The sequence below is a fragment of the Ovis canadensis genome, chromosome X, assembly GCF_042477335.2.
Source record: "Ovis canadensis isolate MfBH-ARS-UI-01 breed Bighorn chromosome X, ARS-UI_OviCan_v2, whole genome shotgun sequence".
Classification (NCBI taxonomy): Eukaryota; Metazoa; Chordata; class Mammalia; order Artiodactyla; family Bovidae; genus Ovis; species Ovis canadensis.
In genome coordinates, this window is record NC_091727.1 from 55,088,110 (window position 1) to 55,105,963 (window position 17,854).

The window sequence follows — 17,854 nt, forward strand, 5'->3', positions numbered from 1 at the left end:
ATAAGCCAAAATTTTGGTGTGGCCTGTTAAATAAAAAAATCATTCTGACACTTGTTAAAATGTAAGAAAGACTTTATTAAAGACTACTGTGATAGGTGTCAAGACTACTGCAATACAGGGGAGATATTGGATTCAACTATGATACAGTTAAAGACATTTGTGGATCTACAGCATGGAGCTATAGAAAATTACTAAAAGGAGACATCAAGACTAAGTTGATCCTTGCTAAACTGACTTGGGATTCTCACTGAAGGCAGACCAGAGTGCTAAAATACCAAGCAAGGGTGGGGGGATTCTTGCTAAATTGACTTGGCAGGATTCTTTCTAAAACTGAGCTAAGTAGGCCAAGACAATGCCCAAGGATAAAGTTTAGTCAAAAAAAGGGCTCAAAGGAGCATGACTAATGTTAGGTCAAGGAGAATCTTTATTGTGGTTTCCCACTCCTCCGCCTTCCATGGGAAATGTTTCTCCACTGAAATATTCTAAAGTCTAGATCCACGGGAATGAGACAGTCCCTGGATATACATGCACATACAGAATTATAAACACATAATACTACATCCATGTGTGTATGCACAGATCTATTTTATATATATTATTCTATATATATATGTGTGGTGTGTGGGACAGTCGTGTGTATGTATATATATTATATATTAAACACTTTATATATACCTGTTGCATATAGTTCTATATGTAATATATATAATCTATTGTGTGTATATATATATAATCTACAATATATGTTATAACCTATTGTAATGCACACACACACACACACAAACTTCTCCCACATGCTACACACATACCTGAAGTTCACTGTAACATGACATTCTTTCTCTTCTGTTTCTCCTCCTTACTATTCTCCTACTGCCCCATTCCTCCCTACCCAGCCAGTGCATCATCAGTACATCACAGGGGTGATTATATATCTCATCTGCTTAAGACAATTTCATTACTTTTCCTTCATAGCCTTCAGAGTGAAATCTCAGTTCTCTGACCTGACTTTTGGGGCTCTCAACATCCTGGACCCCATCTATGTCTCCAATTTTGTCTCTCCTCCCCTACATAAAACTTATGTTTCAGTTATGACCAACTCTATACATACCTTTCCTTGAATACATCAAGATCCCTCTGCCTCTTTCAGTTTCCTCTCACTGAAACCCTTCATAGCTCCTCTACCTTCATACTTCTTCTAATCATCCAATATCAAGCATTATCTCCTCTTTCTGAGGCATTTTCAAATGCCCATTCTGTGCTGCCACAGACTGTCAATCCCACTTGCCTATGCCCACCAGAGTACTGATCATACTCTTTAGTCACTGACTGTTTATTCATATTACCACTATAATGAACCTTTATCAAGGACAGGAAACTAGTCAGATTTACCTTCACATCTCCTATACCAAACATAACACCATATATATCATTGTAAGTGAATTTTTGCTGAATGAATGAAAGTCTACATAAATAAAGCTATTAAAATGTATTCAAAATAGAGAGGAAAAGAGCACAACAAAAGGTCAGGGAGCATGACAAAAAAAAGTCTCCTGAGCATTCACATCTTGTTTTCGAAGTACCAATCCTTACTGAAAGAATACACGATTCCTTGCAAAATGACTGATTTCAGCACTGGGGCAGACAGTGTACATGAAGAACTTAAAATGTATTAGAGAGCAATGAAGTCAAGATCTAATGAAATCTTGTCAAATGATACAGGAGACAAATGAAAACTACTTCTAATTTCTAAAATGGCACAATTTGTTTGATCCCTCTGAGCATCTCTGGCGAGTGTGGGGTATGATTCTAAACGTGAATTTGCCTCCCTACTGCCTTGTTGGGGTTTTTCCTTTGCCCTTGGACATGGGGTATCTTTTCTGGTGGGATCCAACATTCTCCTGTCAATGGCTGTTCAGAGTGAGTTGCAGTTTTGGAGTTCTCGCGGGAGATGAACACACGTCCTTCAACTCCACCATCTTGAATAATCCCCAATAAACCCATATTCCCCCTTTGGGCGAATTTAATTCAGGAGACCATTGTATCTACTACTGTGGGCAAGAATCCCTTAGAAGAAATGGACTAGCCCTCATATTTAACAAAGGAGTCCAAAATGCAGTATTTGGGTACAATGTCAAAAATGACAGAGTGATCTCTGTTGGTTTCCAAGGGAAAACATTCAATACCACAGTAATGCAAGTCTATGCCCCAACCACTAACGCTGAATAAGCTGAAGTTGAAAGGTTCTATGATGAGCTACAAGACCTTCTAGAACCAACACTGAAAGAAAGATGCCCTTTTTGTCATAGGGGACTGGAATGCAAAACTAGGAAGTCAAGAGATACCTACATTAACAGGCAAGTTTGGCCTTGGAGTACAAAATGAAGCAGGGCAAAGACTTAACAGATTTGCAGATAGAACCACCCTGATGGCAGAAAGCAAAGAACTGAACAGCCTCTTGATGAAAGTGAAAGAGGAGAGTGAAAAAGTTGGCTTAAAACTCAACATTCAGAAAAATAAGTTCATGGCATCTGGTCTCAACATTTCATAGCAAATAGATGGGGAAACAATGGAAACAGTGAGAGACTTTGTTTTGGGGGCTTGAAAATCACTGCAGATGCAAACTGCACTGCAGACTGCAGCAATGAAATTAAAAGACACTCGCTGCCTGGAAGAAAAGCTATGACCAACCTAGACAGCACATTAAAAAGCAGAGACATTACTTTGCCAAGACAGGTCTGTCTAGTCAAAGCTATGGTTTTTCCAGTAGTCATGTATGGATATGAGAGGTAGACTATAAAGAAAGCTGAGCGCCAAAGAATTGATGCTTTTGAGCTGGGGTGTTGGAGAATACTCTTGAGAGTCCCTTGGACTTGCAAGGAAATCCAACCAGTCAATCCTAAAGAAAATGAGTCCTAAGTATTCATTGGAAGGACTGATGCTGAAGCTAAAACTACAATATTCTGGCCACCTGATGTGAAGAACTGACTCACTGGAAAAGACCCTGATGCTGGGAAAGATTGAAGGGGACAAGAGAAGGGGACAACAGAGGATGAGATGATTGGATGGCATCACCGACTTGATGGACATGAGTTTGAGTAAGCTCCAGGAGTTGGTGATGGACAGGGAGGCCTGGTGTGCTGCAGTCCATGGGGTTGCAAAGAGTCAGACACGACTGAGTGACTGAACTGAACTGAAAGGCTAACAAGAGTTTTGCCAATGGACCCAGTAGTCATAGCAAACACCCACACCCAACAACACAAGACTCAACTCTACACACGGACATCACCAGATGGTCAATACTGAAAGTGAAAGTGAAGTTGCTCAGTTGTGTCCGACTCTTTGCTACCCCGTGGACTGTGGCCCACCAGGCTCCTCCGTCCATGGGATTCTCCAGGCAAGAATACTGGAGTGGGTTGCCATTTCCTTCTCCAGGGGATCTTCCCAACCCAGGGATCAAACCCAGGTCTCCTGCATTGCAGGCAGATGCTTTAACCTCTGAGCCACCAGGGAAGCCGCAATACTGAAATCAGACTGATTATATTATTTGCAGCTGAAGATGAAGAAGATCTATACAGTCAGCAAAAACAAGACCTGGTGCTGATTGTGGCTCAGATCATGAACTCCTTATTGGAAAAGTCAGACTTAAATTGAAACAAGTAGGGAAAACCTGACCTACATCAAATCCATTACGATTATACAGTGGAAGTGACAATTAGATTCAAGGGATTAGATCTCATAGACAGAGTGCCTGAATAACCATAGACAGAGGTTCATGACATTGTACAGGAGACAGGGATCAAAACCATCCTCAAGAAAAAGAAATGCAAAAAGACAAAATGGTTGTCTGAGAAGGCCTTACAAATAGCTGAGAAAAGAAGAGAAGAGAAAGGCAAAGGAGAAAAGGAAAGTTATACCCATCTGAATTCAGAGTTACAAAGAATAGCAAGGAGAGATAAGAAAGTCTTCCTAAGAGATCAATGCAAAAAATAGAGCAAAGCAATAGAATGTGAAAGACTAGAGATCACTTCTAGAAAATTAAAGATACCAAGGGAATATTTCATACAAAGACGGGCACAATAAAGGACAGAAATGGTATGGAGCTAAAAGAAGCAGAAGATATTAAGAAGAGGTGGTAAGAATACACAGAAGAACTATGCAAAAAAGATCTTCATGACCCTGATAACCACGATGGTGTGATCACTCACCTACAGCCAGACATCCTGGAGTGCAAAGTCAAGTGGGCCTTAGGAAGCATTACTATGAACAAAGCTAGTGGAGGTGATGGAATTCCAGTTGAGCTATTTCAAGTCCTAAAGGATGATCCTGTTGAAGTGCTGCACTCAAAATAGCAACAAATTTGGAAAACTCAACAATGGCCACAGGACTGAAAAAGGTCAGTTTTCATTCCAATCCCAAAGAAAGGCAATGCCAAAGAATGTTTAAACTACTTCACAACTACACTCATCTTCAGTTCAATTCAGTTCAGTCACTCAGTTGTCCGACTCTTTGTGACCCCATGAATTGGAGCACGCCGGGCCTCCCTGTCCATCACCATCTCCCGGAGTTGACTAAGACTCACGTCCATCGCGTCAGAGATGCCAGCCATCTCATCCTCTGTCGTCCCCTTCTCCTCCTGCCCACAATCCCTCCCAGTATCAGGGTCTTTTCCAATGAGTCAACTCTTCTCATGAGGTGGCCAAAGTACTGGAGCTTCAGCTTCAGCATTGGTCCTTCCAATGAACACCCAAGACTGATCTCCTTTAGGATGGACTGGTTGGATATTCTTGTAGTCCAAGGGACTCTCAAGAGTCTTCTCCAACACCACAGTTCAAAAGCATCAATTCTTTGGCACTCAGCTTTCCTCACAGTCCAACTCTCACATCCATACATGACCACAAGAAAAACCATAGCCTCGACTAGACGGACCTTAGTCGGCAAAGTAATGTCTCTGCTTTTTAATATGCTGTCTAGGTTGGTCTTAACTTTCCTTCCAAGGAGTAAGCGTCTTTTAATTTCATGGCTACAGTCACCATCTGCAGTGATTTTGGAGCCCTAAAAAATAAAGTCTGACACTGTTTCCACTGTTTTCCCATCTATTTCCCATGAAGTGATGAGACCAGATGCCATGATCTTCGTTTTCTGAATGTTGAGCTTTAAGCCAACTTTTTCACTCTCCTCTTTCACTTTCATCAAGAGGCTTTTTAGTTCCTCTTCACTTTCTGCCATAAGGGTGGTGTCATCTGCATATCTGAGGTTATTGATATTTCTCCCGGCAATCTTGATTCCAGCTTGTGCTTCTTCCAGCCCAGCGTTTCTCATGATGTACTCTGCATATAAGTTGAATAAGCAGGGTGACAATATACAGCCTTGATGTACTCCTTTTCCTATTTGGAACCAGTCTGTTGTTCCATGTCCAGGTCTAACTGTTGCTTCCTGACCTGCATGTAGGTTTCTCAAGAGGCAGGTCAGGTGGTCTGGTATTCCCATCTCTTTCAGAATTTTCAACAGTTTGTTGTGATCCACACAGTCAAAGGCTTTGGCGTAGTCAATAAAGCAGAAATAGATGTTTTTCTGGAACTCTCTTTTTTGATGATCCAACATAAGTTGGCAATTTGATCTCTGGTTCCTCTGCCTTTTCTAAATCTGGCTTGAACATCTGGAAGTTCACAGTTCACATACTGCTGAAGCCTGGCTTGGAGAATTTTGAGCATTACTTTACTAGCATGTGAGATGAGTCAATTGTGTGGTAGTTTGAGCGTTCTTTGGCATTGCACTCATCTTACCTGCTAGCAAAGTAAAGCTCAAAATTCTCCAAGCTAGGCTTCAACAGTATGTGAACTGTGAACTTCCAGATGTTCAAGCCTGATTTAGAAAAGGCAGAGGAACCAGAGATCAAATTGCCAACTTCTGTTGGATCATCGAAAAAGCAAGAGAGTTCCAGAAAAACATCTACTTCTCCTTTATTGACTACGCCAAAGCCTTTGACTGGGTGGATCACAACAAACTGTGGAAAATTCCCAAAGAGATGGAAATATCAGACCACCTGACCTGCCTCCTGACAAATCTGTATGAAGGTCAAGAAGCAACAATTAGAACTGGACATGGAACAACAGATTGGTTCCAAATTGGAAAGGAGTAAATCAAGGCTATGTATTGTCACTCTGCTTATTTAGTTTATATGCAGAGTAGATCATGCAATATGCCAGGCTGGATGATACACAAGCTGGAATTAACATTGCCAGGAGAAATATCAATTACCTCAGATATGCAAATAACACCACCCTTATGGCAGAAAGCAAAGAAGAACTGAGGACCATCTTGATTAAAGTGAAAAGAGGAAAGTGAAAAAGCTGGCTTAAAACTCAACATTCAAAAAACTAATATCACGGCATCCAGTCCCATCACTTCATGGCAAATAGATGGGGAAACAATGGAAACAATGACAGACTTTATTTTCTTGGTCTCCAAAATCTCTGCAGACCATGACTGAAGCCATGAAATTAAAAGACGCTTGCTCCTTGTAAGAAAAGCTATGACCAACCTACACTGCATATTAAAAAGCAGAGACATTTCCTTGCTGAGAAAGGTCCATCTAGTCAAAGCTATGGTTTTTCCAGTAGTCATGTATGGATGTGAGAGCTGGACCATGAAGAAGGCTGAGTGCCGAAAACTGATGCTTTTAAACTGTAGTGCTGAAGAAGACTCTTGAGAGTCCCTTGACTGCAAGAAGATCCAACCAGTCAATCCTAAAGGGAATCAGTCCTGAATATTCATTGGAAGGACCAATGCTGAAGCTGAAGCTCCAATACTTTATTCACCTGATGGGAAGAACTGACTCACTGGAAAAGACCCTGATGCTGGGAAAGAATGAAGGCAGGAGAAGAAGGGGACGACAGAGGATGAGATGGTTGGATGGCATCACCAGTTCGACAGACATGAGTTTGAGTAGGCTCCAGGAGCTAACGATGTACCAGGAAGCCTGGTGTGCTGCAGTTCATGGCGTCACAAAGAGTCAGACATGAATGAGCGACTGAACCGAACTGAACTGATGGGTTTAACAGATACACACTACTATACATATTAAATAGATAAGTAAAATGGATGTACCGTATAGCATAGGTACTATATTCAAGATCTTATAATAACCTCTAATGGAAAATAATCAGAATAAATTTATGTCTGTAACTGAATCACTTTGCTGTAGACCTGAAACTAACACAGCATTGTAAACCAACTATACCTCAGTAAAAAATTTTAATCACAATGGATACACATTAAATACATAAAGATCCATGAATTCTTAATGATATTAAACAATGAAGGTCTCTAGGAAATCAATTCTGGAAACTGATATATGAAAAAAAAAAGCATTTATCCTTTGTTTTAAATGTGAACAGTTTTTAACTGAACTATAGTTAATTTATAATGTTGTGTTACTTTCAAGTGTATGGTAAAGTGACTCAGTTATACACACATATGTGCATGTATATATAGTTTTTCACATTCTTTTCCATTATAGGTTATTATGAGATATTGAGCACAGTTACCTGTACTACACAATAGGGTCTTGCTGTTTATCTGTTTTATAAATAGTAAGGTATATTTTAATCTCAAACTTCTAACTTATCTCTTGCTTCCCTAATCCTACTATCCCATTTGGTAAACGTCAGTTTGTTTTCTACGTCTGTGAGTCTATTTCTGTTCATAAATCCTGAGTTTCTTTTTATGAAACATAAATTAGAACAAAAAAAAGGTATCTGGCAAGGAAAAGTTCTCATTTATAAAATAATCCTGCTAATAAATGCAGAATAACTAGTAGAATTCTACCACTACTTTACAGCCACTATTGAAATACTGAATTTAGACAGTTATCTCCAATGGCTCTGAAAATCAACAGGAGAAAGGTTGGGAAGAAACGCTACAATGGAGGGATCAGGCTGAGTTAACCTGAAAACACAAATCAACCCCAGCATCAGTTAAAAAGATAAAATCCCCATGAGGTAATGCAATAAAAAGTGCATTACACTCCCTGAGATGATTCTTACCTTTAAAAAGTAATTAAACTGAAGCTAATCAAGCCTCTAGCTCTAAATTCCAGTGAAGAGGAAATATGGGAAGGAGAAAACAATAAAAACCACATCAAAGAAGCAATCATCCAAATCCATTTGTCAATCAGACAGTTTCTCCAATAAATCAACAGTGTTTAAAACTGGCAGGGCATGGGGGCTTTAGAGGATTTACAGGAGAAGAAACTCAAGAGAAAAACAGCCAGTAGCAATAAATGGTCTTTCTTTGGATATAGATTTAACAAAGCTACCGTAAATAGACATTTTTCAGACAATCATGGAAATCTGAATATGAACTGAGTGTTAAATGATATAAAGAATTACTGTTAATCTTATTAAGTATAATGGCCTAGTGGTTCCTTATTTAACACACTTATGACTTAGGGATCCATAATGAGTTATTTATCTGTGCAATGACACAATGGCTGAGTGCCATTTTCTCAAATGCCCCAGTGAAAAAAGTGGGTGAGGAGAAAAAAATCAAATGAAATTGGTTAAATGGTATTAATTGTTGAAGCTTGGGAAAGGATTTATGCATGGTTATGTGTGGTGTGTGTGCTTACTACTTTCTTCTTTAAAACTATTTGAAAATTTCAGGAATAAAAGAAAAAGAAAAAAACAGAAGGCAATGTGAAGGAGTTTCATATGGTTACTTCCAAACCGGACAGTTTGAGCAACAGAAGAAGTAATGACTTGGAAAGTACTAAATATGTAACAAGTTCAATAAAATATAGAAAATAACAATAAAATCTTAAGAAATATAAAAACACATTAGGTTGGATAACAGTTTTAAATAAAAGACTTGTTTGAAAAAAATCTGCAAATGCAGTAGGTATGTATATGATATTAGGGAATTACTGTTGAGTTTTCTTAGTAAGATAATGGCAATTAAATTATTTACAAAATGCTCCTAATATTAGGAGATGAACACTGAGATATTTATGGGGAAAGTATCAAATTCATCTATTAACGTGGTATCTGAATCAGAATGCCAAGAAGGATTTTTGTGAAAACTGACAAGCTAATTCTAAAATGTGTGCATGCCAAGTCACTTCTGGCGTGTCTAACTCTTGGTGACCCTAGAGACCGCAGCCCTCCAGTCTCCTCTGTCCATGGGATTCTCCAGGCATGAATACTGAAGTGGGTTGCCATGCCCTCCTCCACTGGATGTTCCTGAAGGATCAAACCTACATCTCTTAAGACTTCTGCGTTGGCAGGTGGGTTCTTTACAACTAGTGCCACATGGGAAGCCCTCTAAAAAATGTATAAGAGTGAAAATGAGTATACTACCCAAAGCAATCTACAGATTCAATGCATTCCCTATCAAGCTACCAATGGTATTTTTCACAGAAGTAGAACAAATAATTTCACAATTTGTATGGAAATACAAAAAATCTCGAAAAGCCAAAGCAATCTTGAGAAAGAAGAATGGAACTGGAGGAATCAACCTGCCTGAATTCAGACTATACTACAAAGCTACAGTCATCAAGACAAGATGGTACTGGCACAAAGACAGAAATATAGATCAATGGAACAAAATAGAAAGCCCAGAGACAAATCCACAAACCTATGGACACCTTATCTTTGACAAAGGAGGCAAAAATACACAATGGAGAAAACACAATCTCTTTAACAAGTGGTGCTAGGAAAACTGGTTAACCACCTGTAAAAGAATGAAACTAGAACACTTTCTAACACCATACACAAAAATAAACTCAAAATGGATTAATGATCTAAACTATAAAACTATAAAACTATAAAACTATAAAACTCCTAGAGGAAAACATAGGCAAAACACTCTCCAATATAAATCACAGAAGGATCCTCTATGACCCACCTCATAGAGTAACGGAAATAAAAGCAAAAATAAACAAATGGGACCTAACTAAACTTAAAAGCTTTCACACAATGAAGGAAACTATAAGCAAGGTGAAAAGACAGCCTTCAGAATGGGAGAAAATAATAGCAAACGAAGCAGTTGACAAACAATTAATCTCAAAAATATACAAGCAGCTCATGCAGCTCAATACCAGAAAAATAACTGACCCAATCAAAAAATGGGCCAAAGAACTAAACAGACATTTCTCCAAAGAAGACATACCGATGGCTAACAAACACATGAAAAGATGCTCAACATCACTCATTATCAGAGAAATGCAAATCAAAACCACAATGAGGTACTATCTCATGCTGGTCAGAATGGCTGCTATGAAAAAGTCTACAAACAATAAATGCTGGAGAGGGTGTGGAGAAAAGGGAACCCTCCTACATTGTTGGCGGGCATGCAGACTAGTACAGCCACTATGGAGAACAGCGTGGAGATTCCTTAAAAAACTGGAAATAGAACTGTCATTTGACCTAGCAATCCCACTGCTCGGCATACACACCAAGGAAACCAGAATTGAAGGAGACACGTGTACCCCAATGTTCATGACAACACTGTTTACTATAGCTAGGACATGGAAGCAACCTAGATGTCCATCAACAGATGAATGGATAAGAAAGCTGTGGTACATATACACAATAGAATATCACTCAGCTATTAAAAAGAATGCATTTGAATCAGTTGTAATGAGGTGGATGAAACTGGAGCCTATTATACAGAGTGATGTAAGCCAGAAAGAAAAACTCCAATATAGTATATTAATGCATATATATGGAATTTAGAAAGATGGCAACAATGACTCTATATGTGAGACAGCAAAAGGGACACAGATATAAAAAACAGACTTTTGGACTCGGTGGGAGAAGGCAAGGGTAGGATGATTTTAGAGAATAGTATTGAAATATGTATATTACCATGTGTGAAATAGATGACCAGTTCAAGTTTGATGCATGAAACAGGGCACTCAAAGCCAGTACACTGGGACAACCCAGAGGGCTGGGATGGGGAGAGAAGTGGAAGGGGGTTCCGGATGAGGGACACATGTACACCTGTGGCTGATTCATGTCAATGTATGGCAAAAACCACTACAATACTGCAGAGTAATTAGCCTCCAATTAAAATAAATATATTAACTACTTTTTAAAAATGTATATGGAATTCAAAAGGCCAAGAATAACCAAAGCATTATTAAAGAAAAAGAGCAAAATTGTAGGACTTACTGACCACATATAAGATACATTATAAAGTTACATTAATTATGACAGTGGTACTCATACAAGAATAAAAAAACCAAAATGAAATGAATCCAGAAACAAACCCACATATATAACCTAATCATCTGATTTATGAAACAGATGACGATGCTAGAAGGAAAGGATGATTTTTTCAACAAATTGTATTGAATTGCTGGATGTCTGTTTCAAAACAACAACAACAACAAAACAATGGGCTTTTATCCATATCTCATACTGGCAACATACAATAAAATCAATATCAAATGAACTGGAAATATAAATGAGATTAAACAATAATATCACATAGAAAAATATCTCTATGACTTTGAGAAAGGCAAAGATTTCTTAACCAGGACAAACAAGCACTACCCATATAGAGGAAAAATTATGAACTCAACAATATTAAAATTGAGATACAAGCATATCTTGTTTTACAGTGGTTCACAAATACTGCATTTTTTACAAATTAAAGGTCTGTGGCAACCCTGTGTGATGATGGTTAACACTTTTTAGTAAAAAATTATTTTTTAATTAAGGTATATTCTTTTTTAGACAGTGCTATTGCACACTTGGAGTTTCCCAGGTGACCAATGCAGGAGACACAGGTTTGGGTTGGGAAGATGCCCTGGAGGAGGAAACGGCAACCCACTCCAGTAGTCTTGCCTGAAATCTGGCGGGTTACAGTGCATGGGGTCGCAAAGAGTTGGACAAGACTTAACGAATGAGCATGCATGCATTGCACACTTACTTGACTACAGCACAGTGCAAAATTAACTTTTAAACGCACTTGAAACCCAAAAATTTGTATGACTTGTTTATTGTGATACTCACTTTACTGCAATGGTAGAAGCAAACCTGCAATATCTCCAAAATGTGGTTGTATTCAGTTCTTCAAAAGACACCATTAAGAGTCTGAAAGTGGAAGCAATTGAAATCTGCAATAAACAGATCTAACAAAGTATTCATATCCTTACTAAAGAAAGATCTTCTACAGAACAATAAGAAAAGGATGGTCCAGGAGAAAAAGTGGTCAAAAGACTTGAATAGGTACCTTGAAAACAAGATATCCAGGCCAACAAACAGGAAAAGATGCACATTGATCAGCAGAGATATGCAAACTAAAACCACAAGATACCATTAATAACCACTAGAATGATTACATATTTTTTCCTTAAAAAGACAACACATTAAGTGTTGGCAATATTCTAGAGCACTGGAACTCTTAAAAGTTTTTCTATTAGCAGTTTTTTTAGTACAACTGTTTTGGAAAACTGGTTGGCAATACTTACTAAAGCTAATCTTATCCATAACCTATGAATTCATCAATTCTACTCTTAGGTATATGTTCAACAGAAATCTGTGTATATATATCACCAAAAGACATGTTCTAGAATGTTTATAGTACTATTTGCAGACCAAAGATGTAAACAACCAAAATGCCTATCAGTTGTGGCATATTCACACAATGGAATACAGAGCTATAAGAATGAAGGAAGTACTACTACACTCGGTAACTTGGATCAGTATCAAAAACAAAATCTTAAGCCAAAGTCAAACACACACAAAAACATACCAAATTTTTATAAAGTCCTAAAGCAGGAAAATTATTATACAGTGATAGAAGCCAAGATGTGGTTAATTTGGGGTTTAGATTGTAACTGGTAGGGAAGGGATTTCAGATACTGATAATTGTTTGTTTTTTTTTTTAATGGAGTATGCTGTTGTTTAGTCATTAAGTTGTGTCCCACTCTTTTGCAATCTCCTCTATCCATGGGATTTTCCAGGCAAGAATACTAAAGCAAGGTGCCATTTCCTTCTCCAGGGGATCTTCCAGGACCAAGCATCGAACCTGCGTTGCCTGCACTGGCAGGCAGATTCTTTAACAATGAGCCACCAGGGAAGCCCAACATGAATTTATAGCTGATTTACAATATTATATTAGTTTCAGGTGTATAGCATGGTGACTCAGATTATACTCCATTAAAAATTATTACAATATAATACCTATAAATCCATGTGCTATACAATATATCATTATTGCTTATCTATTTTATACATAGCAGTTTGTATCTCTTAATCCCATACCTGCTATTTGCCCCTCTTCCTGCTGGTAACCACTAGTTTGTTTTCTGTATCACCAAATCTGTTTGTGTTTTGCTATATATATATTCATTTGTATTATTTTTTAGATTCCAAATATAAGTGATACCATAAAGTATCTGTATTTCTCTGTTTCACTAAGCATAATATTCTCTAGGTCCATACAACAATGCTACAAATGGCAGAATTTCATTCTTTTTTAAGGCTGAGTAATTGTGAGGCTTCGCTGCTAGCTCAGTGGTAAAGAATCTGCCTGCCAATGTAGGAGATGCGAGTTGGATCCCTGGGTCAGGAAGATCCCCTTGAGAAGTAAATGGCAACCTACTCCAGTATTCTTGCTGGGAATACCCACAGACTGAGGAGCCTGGCGAGCTACAGTACAGGGCATAGCAAAAGAGTCGGACATGACTTAGCAACTAAACAACAATATTCCATTTTACATATACACCATATCTTTATCCATTCATCTGCTGATGGACACTTGGGTCGTTTCCATATCCTGGCCATTGTAAATAGTGCTGCTAAGAACACTGGAGTGCACACACCTTTTCAAATTAGTGTTTTCACTTTTTCCAGATATATACCATGAGTGGAACTGCTGGATCATGTGGTAGGTTACACAGTGGTGACAATGCTTTCAGCTGTACCCTTACGTATTCATACCCCAATTAAAAATTTAAAAGGAAAAAAAAAGAATAAAAAGTTTGAAAATGGGAAAAAATTTCAAGTAAAAAGTCATCACACTTTTCAGCTCTTAACATTTATAACTAGGAAGTAAATCAAGTACCTGATATAATTAGACTTGTGAAAGAAAGCTTACAAAATGAAATTTTTATATCCAGACTATGTCTAATAAAATATTGAGTATTTTCTACTTCTCATTAATAAACAGAGACAGAGAGAGAGAAAGAGACGATCAGGCCAGGACTGAGTATCTGACAGATTTTAACTCCATTAACTCCACTACCATTTAGCAAGTTACTACCCACCTGAGTCTAGGTTTTGTCATCAGGAAAATGACAACGATGATACTGACTTTAAACAGTGGTTCTGAACATTAATTAGGGAGCCAACTACATTAAAAAGGTTGTTTATAAAGACAGGCACTAAATTCATTTCAATTTACCACACCAACATTTATGGGCAACATTATGAACACGCAGTGAAAAGAGCAGTGAGAGAGGAAAGCAAATACGCTGTAGGACAGCATACAATGCACCACAAATTAACACACTGAGGAAGAGGTCAGGATAGAGGCAGACGTGTCTTCCCAGAGGGGCTGGTAACTGACAGTTCACCTAAATGGTAGCAACAAGCTAGCCAGGAGAAAGACAATATGGGGAACTTACATGGACAGATTAGATCATTCGAGTAGGCAGTAAGTGTTAGTCACCCAGTCGTGCCGACTCTTTGCAACCCCATGGACTGCAGCCCACCAGGCTCTTCTGTCCATGAGATTTTCCAGGTAAGGATACTGGAATGGGTTGCCATTGGCTAGTGACCACAGGCAGAGGGAAGAAGAGCGAATGTTGGAAGCAAAATGACCAACAAATGCAAAGCCACTGTCATAAATATATCCTGGCTTCCCACTCATATATGTATAGTCTGTGCCCTCTTTTCCTTTAGATTTCTGCTCAAATGTCACAATACCAAGGAGGCCTTTCTGCCTTTCCTATCTAACATAGTACAACCATCTCTATCACAACCTATTATATATTTATTTTATATTCACTCATTGTCTCTCAACTATACTTAATCATCCCTTATTTTGGCAAGTCTAACACCTTACAGAAGAGGGAATAAGTTGCTTGTTCAAGGAGACTGCTAAATTCCGCTTTATAATCTGAAATACCCCTCACCCTCATTATAAATTTACTTTTCTCTCTCTTGGAATTGAAATAAAAAATTGTGATAATTAATGAACAGTCTTGCAAGACAGTTTAGACATGATAAATGGTGCAAAGACATAAATTCACATTGCAACAAATGAAAAAGACAAAATTCATATTACACCAAATAGATAATACATGCATAGCTCCTAAAAAAAAAATCTTTGTCTGAAAAATCTGTCAACTTGCTCTTCAATGTTGCTACTGAACAACAGGAAAAGATTTACATAATAAACCCAACTCACATGAATTAATAAATTTGTGATTGGATGTCATCTCTGTCAACCATTTCTGCCCTGTGAGAAATTCTAAAGATGGGAAAGCTTCCCTCTTCTAAAGCTGACACCAAGTTATAAGCAAAACTCACTACGTTTGTCACTCAAAATTTGGAGATTCAGTTGTATACCAAAATTTTTTTATGTCATAGGCTGAAACCAGTGCAATATCTGATATGGGATTTCGTTTAGGGTAATAAATAAATACAAGTACATAATCTGAACAAGTTCCTACGTCTCTGAGAGCTCTAAAAATTTTCTGCTCCATTGCTGATTTTTAAAAACAACAAAAACAGCCTTGCCCTTGAAATTGAAGTCACACCTAATTTTATAAAGTATTAATAAATAATTCACTGTCCTCCGCAGAAGCAGGACCAAAGAGAATCAGAAGTCTTCAGGGGAGTAAAATACTGGGGTCTAAAGGGGAAAAAAAGGGAAGAATGTAGGCTCAGACTAGGGGAAAGAAAGAGAAGTCTCTCGGCCGTTTCCGACTCTTTGCGACCCCATGGACTGTAGCTTACCAGGCTCCTCCGTCCATGGGATATTCCAGGCAAGAGTACTGGAGTGGGTTGCCATTTCCTTCTCCAGAGGATCTTCCCGACCCAGGGATAGAACCTAGGTCTTCCGCATTGCAGGTAGACACTTTACCGTCTGAGCCATCAGAGAAGCCAGAGTCGGGGAAGAGGGTAGCAAAAGTTCTGAAGCTAAGAAGAGGGCGGGGTGGAAGGTGGGAGTAAGAGGTAGGAAAGAAATCGATGGTACAGGGAATGACCCAAGTTCATAAAGACCGGGAAGAGGATTCGAGATTAAGAGGTGAAGTGAAGAATAATCAGGGATAAAAGGACCATAAGAGTCAGAAGGAGGGGATGACGGCCAGCCATCTCCTGAGGAGTGAGAGAGTGAAGACAGAGATCAGAACCACAAGCGTCAGAAACATCCTTCAATGTACCCTGGAAATGAATTCTTTCCACCTCGTGGCGAAACAAAGAGGAAAGCGTTCCTGAAGTGTTTGGGGACTCACTTGTGAAAATTATCAGTCCCTTTCTTTACACTCACCTTGGTGAAGAACGCCGCGACAAGATGAAGGCGTGACCGGAAGTGCTAATTTCTTTTGTTTGGCGGAAGCTTTTGCCCAGGACGCCACACCCTCACCCCCGCCCCCATCACTCCCCACTCCACCTCCGCCTTCACTCCAGACAACTTCCTGTGCCTTTCTAGCAAGCTTTTGAAATATTGTATCTCAATGGCTCTCTCACCAGATGCGCACCTGGATAGTGACGTAGGATCTCTGGAAGAAGGAATCAGTAACTTTTTACAAATCCTACTAGCCCTAGTCATCCAAGGAACTGTAGCATCTCTGCCAAACTCTGTGTATCCTATTTGTCACCTCGCCTTGCTGATTCAGACGTTCAAGTACTGTTACTTCCTTAACTCTCGGATGTCTACAGCTACATATTTATCATACTGATTAACTGCTTTCTGGAATTAAAAAAATAAGTTCATTTTAATTACTAGTATAAAAATTTCAAGATGTAATTAGCCTCCAATTAAAATAAATAAATTTAAATTTAAAAAAATTTCAAGATCTTTAAAAAGTCTTAAATCTGAATCATTTCCGTCTTGGAATGGTATCCAGAGAGTAACATTCCATACTTAAAATTTGCAAAAGAAAGTGAACTCATTTAGAAAGCATTCTTGTGTACTTTTATACCCCTCCCACCCAAATGAAGACAATGATAATTGACAAAAAGTTTCAATAATAAAAATAAGCCTTACTTTGGTTAAAAGTTCAATATTGAGTTACCTATTGCTGTTACCTCCAGAAAACTCCTCTAGGGCCAAAATCTGTACCCCAGTTCTTCTCTTTTGTGGTTATTTTCAGCCAGTTTGCAAGTGTACCAAATACTGCGTTAGACCCAGAGACATGGCACTAGAAGCCACAGCCTAGGGGCTAAGGCAACACTTAAACACATAAGAGTCTAGCATAAAATAGGTGATTATAGATGCTTGTGGAATGAATAAGTGACCAAAATGTGGTCAGGGCAATGACAAAGGCTAGCACAAGGTCTTTACTTTTGCTAGTATTTGTATAGTTCATTTCAGCATTTAACTCATGTTTTGTCATTCAACCAACAGATTTTGAACAACCACTTGGTGTAAGGTTCTGTTTCTGATATTGTCCATATGAAGAAGATTAAGATAGAATCCTGGATTTCAAGACCCTCCAATCAGTGAGGGAAATGAACACATAAAGAACTAGTAGCACTATAATGTGACAATAATAATAGATGAAGAGAAGACAGTGTTGAAACTATGGCTACTCCATCGACTGGTGAATAATTAAAATCTAAAATACTCCTTATATACTAGAGGGTACTCAGTGAAGACTTGTTTAATGTTGAAT

The 17,854-nt window shown here is 38.5% G+C and overlaps 1 protein-coding gene across 36 annotated transcripts in view; it reads right to left on the reverse strand.

Annotated features, from left to right (window-relative positions):
* The window catches only part of MAGED1 (MAGE family member D1), an 87,487-nt gene extending 70,825 nt beyond the window's left edge, over positions 1 to 16,662 (reverse strand). For 4 of the 36 annotated variants that reach the window (XM_070291679.1, XM_070291653.1, XM_070291664.1 and 1 more), the window contains exon 1: positions 16,507 to 16,548. Coding sequence is in view for 1 of the 36 variants with exons in the window: in XM_070291669.1 (XP_070147770.1) it covers positions 15,972 to 16,026 (55 nt within the window). In the remaining 35 variants the exon portion in view is untranslated. Of the gene's footprint in view, positions 1 to 12,017; positions 12,099 to 14,635; positions 14,781 to 15,971 lie in introns of those variants that run through there. The other 32 variants (XM_070291688.1, XM_070291677.1, XM_070291680.1 and 29 more) reach the window with 30 other exon arrangements.
* Positions 16,663 to 17,854: the final 1,192 nt, after the last annotated feature.